We start from the raw sequence: 18,112 nt of genomic DNA, 5'->3' as shown, positions 1-18,112 counted from the left end.
ACAATTATCTTTTGTATTTAATACATGCTATGCAGTATGACTTACTTGTAAAATAAATATTCAAACTCATTATGTGTAAAGAAATATTCAATTTTCTCGATTTTTGATTCATATTACCTTGAACTGTTCGTGAAACAATGCTTTATCATTATGAAATAGATTTCTGTAATAATCTTCAAAATTACTCAGTGGAACATTTGTGCTTGGTATTTCTTCTTCTTCAACTGCGTAAAAAAATACTCGTTCAAAAATGCAATAAAACAGCACAATTTATTAAATTGCTTGCTATATTTACGTTAGCATACTTATTTACTGCATACTAATACGCTTCGAATATATATATATATATATAGCTTTTGAGAATCAAAATTTATAAACGTGGTTGTCATCACCTTGTTGATTGCTACGATATTGAACAATTTGATCAATTTTCTTGTTAGATTTTCTTCTTTGTCTATTACAAGTAAAAATTTATTTTTGGTTACACCAAATAAGAAGAGGAAACGGGGTACTTAGTTTTGAGTGTCAATCACATATTTTATTCGAGTCAAATGACCTAGTTTAATCCAGCCAACTTGAAACCAACTGTTCTCTGCTTCGTATCAAAATCTAAATCATGCATTTACAAAGCATTCACGTCGATAATTAAAGCAACGCCCACATTTACAGAGAACAATTTTAAAAGTATTCGAATGGTAGCAAGAATTATTGTTCTAATCTTATGGAGTAATTTTATTTGTCGAAAACTTCAAAAAGTATTCAAACCTATTGATCTCAGTAACAAGTTAAATACCTGATCATGAAAAAGATTCCGACAGCTAGCAATATGCAAACTACCACCCCCAATCCAATATTAAGAAAAGTTTTCCACTCATCTGCAAAAATTTGAGATTAGAAGAACTTTTCGATATGTTATAGGACAGGTTATGCGTATAAGTTTTTTTGCGATGTTTGCGAACTGTATACGATATTGTAAAATTTTTATTTCGTGTAAAAATGTTTACTTTGACAGAAAAATCGAATGTTAGATTTCGTTTATTTTTTTAATCACCTGCAAACGGTTTCCCAATAACGAGTGCCTCACTAACACCGAATGAAACACCTTTCTTAGTTGTTGAAGAAGTCACAAGAAATATTCTGCAAAATACAAAGGTGGCATGGGTCGAATATTACTTGTATATTGTTTACATTCGACTTTAAAAAAATATAGTTTCAACGTCACGGCTGGGGTTCCGAAAATTTTAAAATAGGCTGCAAGCTTGAATTCAGATACACCTAGCATCGCAGTTTCTTAAGTAATAAAATCATTATTTATAATAATTGAGTGATAGAATACCCGAGGAATAACAAGCACGACTTTTAACGTGGAATTTTCAACTGATAGTAACTAATGAAGTTACTTGTTCATCTTGCATACGACCACATATAAATGGCTACTTATGGCTTCTTTTGTTACACAAAAAACATCCCAATGTATATAATTATAAATAGAAAAAAAAATTAAACATAATCAAAACGTGGCTCCAATTCAGTACATTGTATTCGCAATAACGGCTTCAAGTGATTATCTCTGGACCGAAGTTTCGATTTGTTAAGGTTCATAATTGTGTTGTTAGAAGACTGATGCTGGAAAATTTTTACTTTTTATATCAGGAGAAATGACTCTCAAAACTTGCATCATACCTTTGCGTTCAAATTCCCCATAAACAAACGATTCTTTTTAGCGATTTTGTGGGATGTAATATACCTGGCCAATAATGCGGATTCACTTTCATTTGACATTTTTTTGAACATATTTGTTTGACTTTTGTATGAATTTAGGAATGAATTAAATTTTGAAAAAATGGCGGCTAATGTTGTATTTTTTCAGAACTGTAATATTTCGTTGACGCGGAAGACAAATCGCTGAAGTTTGATTTCTTTTAATAAAGAAATAAGAACGCTGCTATTTATCTAAAAACGTCTTTTTCAGTGTCTAGTACTCGCTTTTTAACATCTATAAGCTTAACATCTCCACTTGTTACTTTATATTCAATAGAGCGAGGGGGAAAGTAGGACAAGTTGGAAACGAAATTTTGACACTCATCCAAAATTAATGAAGTCTGATATTTGAGAACCGAAAACTTTATTCTCGTACCTGTAACTTTCAGAGAGTGACAATCTCTTGTTATATGCAGCATACGTATTTGTTGAATTGTTCCCATTACCAGTGTTGTTTTTACCGCTAATGTCACACTTTGTTTTTACTTGATCTCCAAGAATCAGATCAATTTTCGGACGGGTATGCCCAACGCTTCAAAAGAAAAATATGTATTACACAATGTTTAGACAAGAAAATATATATATATATATACATGATTCGGGTACTAAACATTTATTTTTATAGTCGACTTTTCAATAAATGTAATTCGTAACAAATATATATGATCAAATTGTATGTTAAACAAACCCACAAGAAGGATTGTGTTTAGTGTTTTGCAGGATATAATATCAAACTGTCATTATGTGTATTTGTTATGTTACGCCTACTTACACATAGTTTAAACAAAAACAATTGGAAAGAAGTTATGTTTTGGCAACAAAGAACAAATCCTACACAATAATTTTGACATAGTATGTTATCATGTTCAAATGTGGATCTCACCTGGTTCTGTTCAAAGCTATTGCAATATATCCATCTTCAATTTCTGAGTTATTCAGTGTAATCATTCGTGCATTATTGAAACCAGGCAATGTTTTGCTTTCCCCGTTGACTTGAACGACGATAAAGTAACAACTAATATTGTAAAAGATTAAGTTGATTCATAAATATTTAAGTACTCATTGATAATTATTAGTATCTTAAGAATATATTACAACTAAGAAGTAGGCTTAGCTTATTAGCTTATTTGTTCCTACCAAATTCTGTGGGGTCTGGTGGTTGATATAGCTTAAATTGGGTTCACCTAGGTCTTAAAACCTGAATTTCAATTCTTGTATGAAAATGTTATTTTTCAATAGGCAACTTAGGCCTCGACAATTATTAAATTTGACTTATATAAAGCGTCAATTTGTATCTCTACGTCGAAAACCATTTTATATTAACAAGAAACATCAATTTTATAAAATACCTTATAGGACCATTTGCTTCATCTGGAACGTTAATGGAAAATTCAAATATTCCGGAATTTGTTATTTTATCTGTGGTTGTAGGTGCTTGAATGTTAGATGGTGCTGTAAAGCACAAAATTTGGTGCAAATCTTGATTTTCATATTCAACTGCGCATATGCATTATGCTGTCCAATAGGAGGGGTATGTTCTGCGCTACTTGAGTGCGGTATTTTTATAGGTGTAACCTGAATATTTATAGAACGGGACCCTAACCGAATACTATCGGGTATGCAATATAATATGAATATTAATACACTTATGAAGAAGTATTTCGTAAGTAGCCTGAAGGCATTTATGTGGAAATCGGAAATAATTATTTTTCAGTGATATAAAATTACAAGATCATAACAAGAATTGATGAAAAAGCAAACTTATTACCATTAGTATCGGTAACACATTCCCCAACCGCATTTGTCCCTGGTCCAAACCCTGCACACGTTTTGGCTTGAATAGAGAAATTGTATTTTCTATTGAAAATTTTCGGAAGAACATATGATGTTTTCTCAGATGGCAGGAATATTTCACTTGTTGTGCGATCATCTTCATAGTATGACGACACTATGGCGTTTGTTGAACTAATAACGAGCTTAAATAAAATAATTAGATTTTAAGTAAAATTATTTTTGCAATTTACGGAACATCATTCCCAATTTTTTGGCATCGATAATAATTAGTCCTAAAGATATACCTAGTCTAACTTCCTAGAGTTGTATATGCTAGAAGAATTAAATGATACTAAATAAATTTGAAACTTTAAATGAAATAAAACAAATCATGTTTTCATGTCGTATGATGAAATCCACGTTTAAACAGAAAGTAATAAAAAGTAATCTTGTCAAATACGCTATATCATTCACAATGTCAGCAGACAGTATACAAACCTTGAAACCGGATATATATTCCGGGTTCATCACTGTTGACCAAGATACATTGCAAGAACCATAGTTAGTCATCTTCAGACTTGGGTTTGTAACAGGACCGGGTAGACCTCCAGTGGTTGCGTTTTTGGTTGTTGCATAATGGCTAAGGCAAGTTGACGGAGTGGGCAAGCATGGCTCAATCTGAAAGGTTAGAGTCAGGTATTTTCATAATGTTAATTTTTCATACGGCCATCGGCGTTTGCAACAAAGAGATTTTCCTCCATTCAAAATTTGTAAATTCTATATACCAAGAAATTACCTTAATAATATAAGATGTGGACGGTGAAAGACCTGTCACATTGGACGTCAAGGAGATATTATTCGGCGTGGTTAAAAAAACTTTATAATTGTTGCTGTTGATAGGATCCATGATCTGAAATCTATGATATAACGGTATACGATTGTTTATTAAACAATCCGGTCTTCCAGGATCTCCGCTGATACATGAATCGGCCCGAATATCAGCAAATCGTTACCATCCACGCAATATTGCACCTATAACGACAGCGTGCTTCGTAACGACAGTGAACGGGATACCAAAACTGCCATATTTACTTTTTGAAGTTGAAAATTTGAAGTTGAAAATTTTTCCACGATCGGCGCGTTTTATCGCTGATGCCATTGAAACGAAACAACAATCCGGAGTTTCATTAAAACACACATTACGAGTTTGACTAGGAGATCTAATAAGCATAGATATTTTAAAACAAACTGGCAACTACTAAACGCACCAAAATTACTTACAAACGCCAGTAAAACGGTTAGATAAGTATTTTAAAAGTTGTATAGTAGATATTTAGCGTTGAATGTTTTGTTTTTATGATATTTCATTGGTAGTAATATTAGATTTTCAGCTTCAGTTCCTTCTTTTTTTAATCGTGAGCTCACGAGAGATGTGTTTATTTCTGGATAAGACCATTTGATGGTATTTTGTGCCGCTAGATACCTGTGTTCGATTCCAACTCCAAGAACATGGGACTTCCAAGTGACCAATAAATTGGAATTACAAGATGACGAGGTAATTTTCGTAATTGATGGTTGACTTGGGACTGAAAATATGTTTAAACCTGTATTCACCAGAACTGTTACATGTCTGTATATCTTTTAACACATAGTAGCATTACAGATTGATTGCAATATGAAAGAGTAGTTGAGCAATAACGAACGAATAAATGGTTTCTTATGCCCAATAAGGCAAAACTATTTGCTTATTATACAATTTTAATTATATATTCATACATCCATGCACAGCATCTTTCCTATTCTCATCTTTTATATTAAGTCGAATAGTCAAGAAATAACAAATGAACTTTGTCGATGTCCATCCTACTCCACAAAGGCAAATTATTGGTTTATTATTTTATTTATATATGTGACTATCTGTTTACAGACTCACCTTTGACATTAAGGGTTCGTGGAAACTTGTGAAGAATTCCTCCAACTGTATTTGATGCAAAACATTTGTATTGTCCCTCGTCTGCAATTGTCAATTGTTTTAGATTGAAAACTAATTTTTGTCCTACTTTGGAATGATAGTTCAATGGTGTTGAACTAAGTACAATGTTCCCTTTCATCCATTTAACAGTCGGTGGTGGAAACCCAGATGCCATGCATGTTATTTCTTGTTTCCCAGAATATGAATCAACAATGAGGTTCGTTATTGACAACTGCATTTCGTGCGTTATAACTGAAAAATTTCAATAAATACAGATACATGATGACCTGAGATTTTATTTGTAATAAATCACTTTTCAAAGAAAATTATGAAATATAAATTTTAGTACTTAAATATATTTGATTTATTTTGAATATAAATCGTATTTTATTAAGCTTCAGTAGAAAGGGCATGGTAAAGTAAACCGCTGGAATAAGTGAATAAACTTTTTTGGAAACAATAACTTGAATAAAGTTTCAAATAATTTGTCATATTATACCTTGTTCGCAGACGTAGTAATGTAGATCATAACAATGTGTGAGTCTCGATTTGTAATCTTTCAATGATAGTGAATAGCAATTAGAGCCGGAATTTTGATTCAACCAGAGCTTGTCATCAGTGCTGAAATGATTAAATATGATAAATGTTTGAAACCTAATATATTTAGTTTTACCAGAGACAGTCAATTTTCATTTTCGATATTTACTTACTCGGAATTTAAATTGGCCTTGATGATATTATTTGTGACCGATGAAAATTTCAAAACTCGCGATCCAATATTCGCGCAAACTGTACGAGCTGATCCATAAGTAACTTTAATGGGAGTTCTTCCGATTGCTTCCAGTCTGTATATATCCTGAGAAATTGTTTTGGGAAACACTACAAATAAAATGAAATTGTAAGCAAGAATGGTTGTTGGTTGCTGTTTCGCTTTACAAAGAATACTATATATTCGCTAGAATTATTATTTTGTTCAAATATATTGGTTCATATATCTAGAAAATAACAGTGTTAAATTAGAATTCACCTGTCTGTTAACTCAGATTTTATTTTAAGAATTCCGAAACCCATGAAAATTGAGATTTAGTATGACATGCATATTTGTGCAATTGTTTCGTCATAATGAATTATCCTTGTTACAGCAGGACTATTGTGACGTCACAAAGGCAAAATAACCTCTGCGAAATATTTTCAATTTTCTGCATCTCGGATTCTAGCTTAGCGCGTATCAATTTGAATTTATACTACAGTATAGGAAGGCGTGCACTTGCAAATTCACTGTCCGAGTCCAATTCATCTTGGTTGGCTTTTATATTGGGTGCATTGCTGTTTTATTCTTTATATTTTAATCTTAGTCTTATTTCGGTGGGTGTGCAGATCGTGTTATATTGATGAAATATATATTTTTAAACATAAAAAATAATGTAATTGAAACTGATTAGCTATTTTCGGTATCAGACATTGCAGATACTCAGAATTACATTCGTTTTTGGAATGTTTAGTTTTCAGGACAGGTGCATATGGTAAAGTTGCAAAAATGCGTATGTCCCCAAGTCATAGACACATTTCTGCCTAAGTCACAGTGCGCCATTATGACGTCACTTAACTGCGTCATACAAATTAACTTAAATCCGGCTACGATCAAATAATTGAACCATGGCAAATCATTGACTCTCAATGGCATAACGATATCATTAGGAAGTTTTTTACGTTTTTCTCAAAACTGCTAAAAATGACTTAAGCAATTCGGTTATTAGCGTGACGATATGACAATATTTTGGGAATAATTTTATAGAAAATATTGTAATTTCAGCTTTTCTTACGAAGTTTGATTTTTTTAATTGTAAATTTTCGAGTAATGTATGGGATAGCAAAAATCAATTTTTTATTTTTGCAGTATTAAAACAGAAGGTATTACGACGGTAAATATAATAATGAAGCTATCGGAGATATTTTGTTTCTTTGACAAATTGAACCAGAAAAAAAAACTTCAAATAAAATCCACAAATATTTAGAATTTTCGAACCTTTAATGCATGTAACTCCTTTGCGGTGACTTGAAGCATCATCAAATAATTTTCCGTTCCTGACAATTGCCAGATAATTTTCTCTGCTTCCGCCATTTGGTTCTCCGGAATTCCTGCAAAGTATCAAATAGAGTAGAAACTAATAGAGCAAGTTTCAATTTTGATAAAATTTGTAAAAATAAATGGGTTCAAAATCAATTATAAAGATGTTTTTTTTATAATGGCCGAGGACAATGGTCAGCATAGATTGTCGGCAGCAATATCATCACCATTTTGGATTTGATTTACCTTTACAACTTTTGTTTATTTGCCAATGAAATCTTGCAAACTATATTTTGCAAAAACAATGGTGAGCTTATATAGAAGAAAATAATTTACCAAGAAGTAATCGATGCTGAAGATCCATCTATCCATTTCCAATGTCCTTCTGATGCTTCATCTGTTGCTCCAATCCAATAGGAATCAGTTTCTCCAGAACTATAAAATATTGGTTTTCTTATTGTATATAAGTAATATAAATATGTTGCGATTTTTATGGCATTCAACTTATCTCAATGAATACAAGAAATTTATTATATGGGTAAAAACATTGCAAACGCAATGGATGAACAAAGTTTTGATCAAATCGATGTAATACTTAGATTTGAGTATTGGTGGAAATTTTCCTAGTACCAATATATTGTGGACTTAAACTTAATCATTCGACCACGAGTCAAAATTATTAATACTAAATCACCGGTTCGAACTATAATTACAATAAAGTCAAACCAAAATATGATGATGTTTGGAAAAACTTCTTAGAAATTGTTTCTTTATTGAGGTATATTTGAAAAAATATATGTTAAAAATGCAGCTTTATTTCAATAGACTCGACATGTGTTCTTAGTTATTCAGTGCAACTCAGATGAAATTAAATTACCAAAAGTACTAATCTGCAAATACCATAAGCAAAAACTGTCAAACTTTATCAGTGGCTTTAAACCATCCACGTTCTATTCAATATTCGTTTTTACGTGTTTAGGTGACGATGGTAAGTAGGGTTGCCAACTATGAAAAGTCTCAATAAAGGACATAGATTACCGTCATCATTTATTTTGTAACTTACAGGAAAGAACAATATAAAACAATGAAATACAAATTATATACAAGCTAAAAAGATATATTAAAAAATCTTTTAATGTTTATTTAACATTGACTCAATCAAGCTGCATTCTGTGAACAGTTTAGTGCTTTGAATCGTGCAATTTTTTTTTTGGATGAGTGCAACTTCATCAAATAGGTCAAACATATTCAAATTAAGTTTGTCTTTTACCTTCAAATGCTCTACAATTTTTACAAGTGTATGATATTTTGGAGAAAGATTATCCAAAAGAGATAATTTTCCAAATGTTGAATTTTCTTCAAAGTCAAATCTTTTTTCCAAATACGTTATCGCAGAGTTGAGAGATAATTTAAAATCTTAGAGACCAATTATACGTAGAATTTTCAGTTATTCAACTAGAATTCACTCAAATCTTGGAGTGTTGCCACTCGCCATCTTCGGAAAATTAATGTAAAATATTTGAAATTGTTAATAAAATTGATATTTCTTTGGCTATTTGTGCCGTACCAAAGCGAAATGAAAAATAATAATTAAAAGCTTGCAAATACATAAACGGAGGCGATTTAAGAACGAAACAATATCAAACACAGTACTTTAACTGTCAGGCAGAACGACGTTGGAAAAAATAAAGGACAATTATCGTCTTAAAAAGGACAAGGACAAAAATCTCAAATAAAGGATTGTCCTTTGAAATAAAGGGAGGTTGGCAACCCTAATGGTAAATGTCTTAATGAAATAAATCCTCACCTTCTGACTGTGTTAACAACGTCATTCTTTACAGAGCTATCATCAAGTTGAACAAGACTTGATCCGATGTTCTCACAAAAAGATTTTGCAGCCTGCCATGTAGAATCAGTGTTGTAAAAAGTGAGTTTGTAAAAAGGCCTGCTCACTGTTTTCCAAAGGCCTGAAAAACGATAATCATTCATTATGAAATTTATCTGGGAATGATAATAAAAATTTGACGCCAAGAATCCCCGGTGAGATATTATTGAGAATAATTACCTCATAAGCGAAACTGAAATAAATGCCTATTTGTCAAACAAACGCAAAACTACAAAATATATAACATGGTGGTTGGGATCGCTTCACGAGCAACAATGCATACAACCGAAAGTTATCGTTGATTAACAAAATGAGGAATAAATAAATTTCAATTCAAATACCTGCATCACACGTTGCAAGAAATATTAAGAAAACAAACCAGCAATTGCACTCGGACATTTTGGTTTCGTCAAATAACCATCATTAAGACAATAGAATAAATATATATTTTTATTACATCTCTCAAACAGAAATTAATCTATATAATTTATTTTGCTATTTATGCAAGAACCTTATATCAGCATTATCATAACTCGACTAGACTATAATAACATGCTGCCACTACTTATAATACTCAGCTCCAAACATCGCACAATGTATGTATTCGTATCACACCCCACGCACCACGGATTTGACGACATTGAAAGATTCCTGGTTGTGTATACAAACTACTTGATGAGTCTACGTAGATTACTTCAATAACAAGCCTTCGATATCAAAAGTCCTATTCCAGCGTTTCAATATGTTAGATAAATGAAATATGAATATCGACATTACCCAACTATTAATAGGAAATATGAGTAATCAACATTAGAATGATATGCTGTTAGAAATTTGTTCGACCAAATAGAGGATCTTTATTTAAAAAAATATTTATTGTTCAATACGTTGACTAAAGTTGAACCATAATTTATTTTTGTTTTAATATGGTAGATTGCTTTACGCTGAACGTCATTTATCCACTATCTTTCGCATAAGCTTGTCAAAAATAAGTAAAAGGGAATCTGTAAATATACAAACTACAGTACAACCCAAACGACTGTGGTATCGTTGTTAACATTACTAACCAAACTGCCATCTCACTTCCAGCAAGCGTAACACTTACGCAGTTAATTAAACATAGTTCTCAGAAAACTACAACAATTCATTCTCAATGTGATAATTTTTATTACATATGATTATGTATTACTGAATTATTGAATTCTGACATGCCCCCTTTCAGCGCCCCATGGAAACGCCTATTGTTACGATATGACGTAATATACCCTATAGCGCCACCCATGTTTCATGTCCTTGGTTATCCTTGTAAAACGTGGTAGTATTTTTTGACTGTTCTACTGTGCGGTGCTTTCTATGTTTACTGTTAATATAAGTTGATAACGTCGAGTCATGTGTTGAGAACCAGTAACGTTAGATAGAGAACGAAACATGGTGTCAGAAGCGATGACGGATCAACAATAAACGCTAGACTCGATGAAGAAGCTGTGACACATATGGAATGAAGTGTACTAGTAAGTCTTACTTCGACAAGGTACGTTCATATTTCCTGTTCAATGGCCTCAAATAGTATCCCCGCACCCTTGGCTGGGGAAATAGACAAAAATGCAGCAGCCAATTGGTCTTTCTTCCGATCGCAATGGGAGAATTATGAAATAGCAACTGGATTAGAAGAAAAGTCTGGTAGAATTCGTGTCGCCACATTACTTGGGGTAATGGGTAAAGATTGCTACAAAATATACCTGAAGAAGATAGAAAAAGTGTGAAATCTATATTAGGCGCTTTAGATAAACACTTCTAACCTACTAGAAATGTTGTATATGAAAGACATGTTTTTTATACATGCGACCAGAGACTAGATGAATCAATTGATGATTATGTCACTAAACTTAGAGAATTAGCGTCAACGTGTAAATTTGGACCAATGACTGACGAACTAATAAGAGACAGAATTATGTTGGGTAGCAAAGATAAAAATGTGAAAGCTGCAATGCTTAGAAAAAGTGAACTAACTTTGAATTTTGCAATAGATATGTGTCGCAGTAGTGAAATGGCCGATGAGCAAATGAAGAAAATCGAAAAGACTGTAGACTATGAAGAAATTGAAACATTTTATAAAGAGAAGAAAGCGAAGCATGGATACAAACAAAGAAGAAGATCAATGACTGGTAACAATACAGCTAATATAACATGCAAATACTGTGGCAGAAGTCACAAAAAGGGGACTCGATTCTGCCCTGCATATGGTGTGTTGTGTAACGCTTGCCATAAGAAAAATCACTTTGCTGTTGTTTGTAAACAAACTAATCTAAAACGATACTCTGCTAATAATTATGTCAATAAATCAAGCGACTCAGCTTATAATTTTGAGACTGTTGGAAGTATTCAGTCTAGAGGTGTCCGCTGGTTCGTTAATTTGAAGTTACATGCGAAAGGTGGTCGAAAACCAGTTTTGTTTAAATGCATGCTCGATAGCGGCTCAACCAGTAATGTGATAAGCTTCAATGATTGTTGTAAAGTGCTAGGTACAAAAAATCCAGCTTTACAAGAAAGTAGTGTAACACTGAAGTTTTATGATGGTAGCTTGCTGAAGCCGATTGGTCAATGTAACTTTCTATGCCAACACAACGGTATAAATTACAATTTGTCTTTCCTTGTTGTGGAAAGGGGCCCACATCCGTTGCTTTCAGCTCAGACTTGTGAAGAGTTGGAACTTTTGCAGGTCAATGTACCTCAAAGTCAAGGTACTGTACAATCTATTGTAGTTCAACATGAAAATTCTTTAACTGTTGATGATATTTCAGAAAAGTACGCTGATGTTTTTGAAGGTCTAGGTTGTTTTCCGGGAGAATATCATCTAGAAATAGATACCAAAGCTCTACCAATAAAGCATCAACCTCGGAGAATTGCCTTTGCAATGCGCAATGATCTTATAAATAAACTAGAGGAATTAGAGAATAGAGGGGTAATTGCTAAAGTTACCACACCTACCGACTGGATTAGCAATATGGTAGCAGTTAAAAAACCTGGTAAATTGCGGATATGCTTGGACCCAAAAGACCTAAATAATGCTTTAAGACGTTCTCATTATCCTATTCCAAATATTGAAGTTGTTTTACCAGAGTTAGCTAACGCAAAAGTTTTTTCCGTTTTAGATGCAAAAGATGGATTCTGGCAAATCAAGCTTGACGAACAAAGTAGCTATTTAACTACTTTTATAACTCCATTTTCTAGATACAGATGGAAACGCTTGCGTTTGGAATTTCGACAGCTCCGGAAGCATTTCAGAGGCGACTGAATGAAGTTCTAGAAGGTCTCGAAGATATACGCTGTATTGCCGATGATATACTTGTTGCTGGAAGTGGAAACACATATGAAGAAGCGGTAAGAGATCATGATCAGAAGGTAATAAAACTCTTTGAAAGGGCAAGGAGCAGAAATTTGAAATTGAACAAAAGTAAAATCAAGTTCAAACTGGAATCCGTTCCATATCCAGGTCATTTATTGACTGATAAAGGTCTTCTACCACATCCACGGAAGATTCAAGGTGTTATTGAAATGCCCAAACCAATAAATGTACAACAGGTACAATGTGTTGTAGGATTTGTTAATTATCTTGCTAAATTTCTTCCACACCTATCAGAATTTGTGAGCCTCTTCGTAGATTGACGTACAAAGATGTCAAGTGGATGAGAGGGCTTGGTGATGCGTTTGAAAATATCAAGACGTTAGCAACAACTGCACCAATTCTACAATATTATGATATTTCAAAAGAGGTAACCTTACAATGTGATGCGAGCAAAGTCGCATTAGGGGCAACTCTGTTACAAGAAGGTAAGCCTGTTACTTTTGCCTCGCGTTCGTTAACGACAACAGAGCGTCGTTACGCACAAATTGAAAAAGAATGTTTGGCGATCGTGTTTGGATGCGAACGATTTGATCATTATATTTTTGGTCGAAAAGTGACTGTAGAAAGTGATCACAATCCGTTAGATGCTATTTTTCAAAAATCTATGTTAGCAGCACCCAAACGATTACAGCGAATGTTGCTTAGACTGCAAAAGTACAATTTAAAAGTCCAGTACAAGCCTGAAGGAGAAATGCATATAGCAGATACACTCTCTAGGTTGTGCACAAATGATAATGTACCTGTACCCCAACCCGCAAAGGACAGTTTTGAAAATTTTCAAATTGGCGAAGAAAAGAACTTTAGAGATAATTAAACAAGATAAATTTTGCCGATTATGCATATGGCGAATGCTTAAAAAAGTAATTAGAGTTGGCTGGCCAGAAACAAAAGGTGAAGTCGATGATTGCCTGAAAGAATTCTGGAACTATAGAGATGAACTTGGCTACCAAAACAATGTTTTGTACAAAAGCCATAGAATAGTAATTCCTAAGACACCGAGGCCCGAAACGCTTAAACGCATTCATGAATGTCACATGGGTATTGAATCATGCTTGAGAAAGGCCCGAGATATAGTATTTTGGCCTCGAATGAGCCAAGAAATCAAAGACTATATTGGTCAGTGTAGTGTATGTATGGAACATGCACGTGACAATCAACGAGAACCGTTAATAAGCAGTGAAATTCCTAACCAGCCATGGGGTAAAATAGGAATGGATTTATTTTTTGTGTTTAACAAGCAATATTTAATTACTGTCGATTACTATTCAGATTTTTGGGAACTCGAACTGAATAACGCAACTGCGAGATCGGGGTGATCAGATGCTGCAAGAAGAATTTAAGCAGACATGGCAAACCAGATACAGTGATCTCCGACAATGGTCCACAATTTGCAAATGCTGAATTTCGAGAATTTGCCAAAAGTTGGGAATTTCTGCATCGAAGGTCATCTCCGCTGCATAGCAAGTCGAACGGTAAAGCTGAATCAGCCGTCAAGATAGCAAAGAATCTGATTAAAAAGGCACGAAGAGACTGCTCAGATGTATATAAAGCTATACTCGAATGGAGAAATATGCCAACAGATGGTATGGACAGTTCTCCTAGTCAAAGACTAATGTCCCGTCGCACAAGATGTTTTATTCCAATATCGAAGAAACTGCTCGCGCCGAAAGTTGAGAGAAATGTCAAATCAAAAATTGAGCAGAAACGTGCAAGATCTAAGAAATATTACGATCGTGGCACAACAACTTTCGAAGCTTCACAAAGGCCAAAAAGTGCTCATGAAAGCTATTGAAAACAAAGGGAGATGGAGATTTGGTGCTTGCACTGAGCAATTGTCTCCAAGGTCATATCGCGTGAATATCGATGGAAGAGACTACAGGAGGAATAGATGGTTTTTAAGACCAACATACGTTGACAAGAAGGAAATAAAACAGGGACCAGCTTCGCATGCAGAGCCACAACTAACGTCAAATGAAGCGAACAATTCTGAAACTCCTCGTTCAGATGAAGCGGAATCGAACGAGAGACCGGTGACTCCGAATTTCAGACAACGCAGAACACGAACTAGAATCATTCGTACTCCTGATAGATACATGCCGTGAACATTTATGTATTAATACTTTTTATGAAAAGGGGGATGTTACGATATGACGTAATATACCCTATAGCGCCACCCATGTTTCATGTCCTTGGTTATTCTTGTAAAACGTGGTAGTATTTTTTTGACTGTTCTACTGTGCGGTGCTTTCTATGTTTACCGTTAATATAAGTTGATAACGTCGAGTCATGTGTTGAGAACCCGTAACACTAGATAGAGAAAAAAACCTGTATGTCCCATTGGTCTTCACAGATTTGCGCTGGAACAATGCTAAAAATCCCATATCCACCGTATGCGCTACAATAGTTCTTATCCGAAAGACAGCTAAACTCAGTGGCCATACTCGCTCGGAAGGCTAGGGGGAGGTCATTTGAATTATGCCATTAGCAGTGAAATATACATTCGAAGATGGACAAATATGAATGAAACGTATATTTTTTCACATTTTTATCATTTTGTTGTTAAGCCTACTAGATATATATTCATGCCAATTTTGCAATATTCGTGCAATTATATAAACGCAGAAGCTTTGAATTGGATTCTATGGACCGATTTATCGTCTAAAACTGGAGATATTAGAGATGATTTGAATGTATAGTTTCCATTCTTTATAATATAGTAGCCCCAAACATACTTCAAATAACCTTGGTTGTTTACGCCGATCCTCAATCTGGCAACTATAAATTTGCCACACGTCGCTCTATTTGTTCTGCGGTTGTTGGGGAGCTGACGTCTGTCAATGAGTTTTGGACTTTTTGATTCGTAAGTGGATGATTTTCATGTTTTATTTAGCCTTTGTTTGGAGTGTTAGTCATCGATAGATTAAATTGTGAGTAACTGTGGGATAATCTGACACACTGATATCTATTACTGCAATAATAAAGTCCCGGCAAAGGTTGGGTGGTCTGTTTGGAACCGGTTATTAAGTGTTTCTGGTATTCCCCGTATATTGAATTATACTACATCATTCCATAATCGTAGTTGGGTACATTGGAAGCCTGATATTTGTATGAAATTGGCCCATGAGTGAAAATAGTTGGGACCGCTGGTATGGTGCAAACTATGATTTCTCGCGTTGCACTGTGTCCAGTTTATAAACCATCGCCATCCTGCTCTTCAAGCCTTTCGTCTGCGCTCTACAACAGGGCTACTCAACCGGTCCGAATCCGAATCTTTCGAGTGCTAAACTTGGACCGCGGCTACTTCTTGTGATGTAAAGCTTTTTTTTAAACCGCAGTGGAAAATTGTCATTGTAATACAAGTTCCTCAGAGCATCGACTCACTCACTGATCAAAAAGATGTCAATGCCGGCATAAAAACTGTAGTCTAGTTTTTCATACATTTTTCACTGATTTTTAGACATGGTGGTGAACATTAACTTGTTTCTGTAGTATAGTATATTCTGATCCAGGTGATTTTAAAAGTTTGTGAACGAACCTTTGATGAAAATAGTTGAGTAGCCCTGCTCTACAACATGTAATATTCGCATAACGATACATTCAGATCCGTTCACAATTCATGAAAACCTACAATAGTTTATCTGTTATGTCACAAAGATCCGTAGCAGCTGAACGCCCGCAACGTGAGGAATATGCTTGTGATAACAACGAAACTGGAATGGTCTCTTGAATAATATGTTGGGTCGATAAAATACATATATTTTGCACCTGTGAATAGTCATTTCTCATATTCCAATAATAAACTAATTTTGTTTTTGTAGAGTAGACGAATGAATAGTCCGCGAACTCAGCCCTAAAAATTACTCAGACTATGTTTTGTAAATTAAACACTATGTATAATGAGTAATAATGGTTTGCACTAAACTTTTATTTGATTAGCTTTTCGACTGAAGGTAGGCGACCAAGCAATGGCGTTTTATGTAATAAATGTACCAGTACGGGCAGCAGGTTTTTAGAGAGCTAATCTTACTGTAAGTTAAATTGTTAAAGTACCAGTTACATTGTTGTCCAAACCAACTTCGGGCTGATCCGATATACTCAGGCACCGTAAATATTTGACGGGTGTAATGTAAGAAAAAGATGGGTGGCAACGAATATGAAAGAAATGCCAAAAAATATTGTTGGCTGAATTTACCACTGAAGACCTTGCCATGCTGAATACCAGTAACATTGCATATAAGTTTCACCACGAACGTGGTTAGATGTCTTAATAACCAGTATCCCAAATTTTAGACCGGTTAGTTCAACTAATATGACGTTTGTTTGTTTCTTATTTCATTGTTAGGGAATTCATATAAGGACTAACTATCACTGAGTCTTGGAGTAACCACCAACTGCATATCTCCTATAACATATTGCATTGCTGGCTAACTCTAAGTTATATATCGATAATGTAACAAAAGAAATGATTATAGATTCAGAAAAGCGGAAACACTCAACATATAGTTTATAATTAGAAAGGAAAAGTCAAGAAATAGGTTACTATTTCGCTTGAAATTATGCTAAAGTAACAAGTATAGCCTATAGTTCCGCGGAAAGATCAAGTAGGCCAATATTTAAAGAGCCTTTGCTAAGTCATCTTTAATAATGCATTTATTCAGCATCCATTTGGCTCTATTCTGACGCTTGATTGGTAAGCCATTCCCGAAATCTTTTCGGTTCCAAAAACTTTACAACTGCATTACTCTCCATGTTTTCATCTAAATATACTTGTGAATCTCAGTTATGAACTTTATTAAGTCTCGTAATAAGAGTAGCCTGGCAGATATAACCAGTAATTCGTGTATTTTTTTGAAAGTTACAAAATATAAACCCAATGTAAATCTCTCTTAGCGATAATGCAACATCAGAAGTCTCACTAATTTATAGAATAAGAAAAATTAATCTATTTGTCAGACTGAATTTCGCTGAATAGTGAATCTGTCTGTGTATGTTTAAAGGTTTATTATTGTATATTTTTGCTTTGGAACTAGCAAAGAATTGTTTTTAATTTTGATCGGCAAGCGGAAGAATTTTGTCGTTAAATTTAGCCAATTTTGGCACGCGAGCTGAAAATGGTTGCCCACCCCTGATCTACACGGATAGATATGGAAAACTTGTACTCGCTTAATTAATAAAATGTTAATATAGGAATAAAATTTGACAAACTTCGCCCTGTATTGCAGTTTTTGGACGTGGAGCATGGATTTG

At 34.1% G+C, this 18,112-nt stretch overlaps 2 protein-coding genes across 2 annotated transcripts in view; both read right to left on the bottom strand.

Annotated features, from left to right (window-relative positions):
* The window catches only part of LOC120343325 (receptor-type tyrosine-protein phosphatase C-like), a 39,835-nt gene that overhangs the window by 7,271 nt on the left and 14,452 nt on the right, over positions 1-18,112 (bottom strand). The gene's annotated exons all lie outside the window — the stretch shown is intronic.
* LOC120343328 (uncharacterized) lies at positions 109-9,927 on the bottom strand. The gene is made up of 16 exons (XM_078110413.1): positions 9,801-9,927; positions 9,382-9,541; positions 7,911-8,009; positions 7,533-7,645; positions 6,217-6,385; positions 6,006-6,127; positions 5,468-5,758; positions 5,018-5,120; positions 4,331-4,451; positions 4,033-4,212; positions 3,530-3,737; positions 3,111-3,213; positions 2,645-2,776; positions 2,138-2,293; positions 1,052-1,137; positions 109-224 (listed from the first exon to the last, which is right to left on the bottom strand). Exons 1-16 carry the CDS (start codon positions 9,856-9,858, stop codon positions 109-111), a joined length of 2,217 nt encoding a protein of 738 aa, XP_077966539.1. The 5' UTR covers positions 9,859-9,927.

The sequence above is a fragment of the Styela clava genome, chromosome 3 (assembly GCF_964204865.1).
Source record: "Styela clava chromosome 3, kaStyClav1.hap1.2, whole genome shotgun sequence".
NCBI classification, from domain to species: Eukaryota; Metazoa; Chordata; class Ascidiacea; order Stolidobranchia; family Styelidae; genus Styela; species Styela clava.
This window is presented reverse-complemented; position numbering and strand designations above follow the sequence as displayed.

Excerpts from the sequence above, each read along its gene's own strand:
- LOC120343328 (XM_078110413.1), bottom strand. The coding sequence starts at position 9,858 with ATGTCCGAGTGCAATTGCTGGTTTGTTTTCTTAATATTTCTTGCAACG. Across the intron at positions 8,010-9,381 it reads GTTGTTAACACAGTCAGAAG|TTCTGGAGAAACTGATTCCT; the intron begins GTGAGGATTTAT and ends AATATTTTATAG. Across the intron at positions 3,214-3,529 it reads ATGTGTTACCGATACTAATG|CACCATCTAACATTCAAGCA; the intron begins GTAATAAGTTTG and ends TGTGCTTTACAG.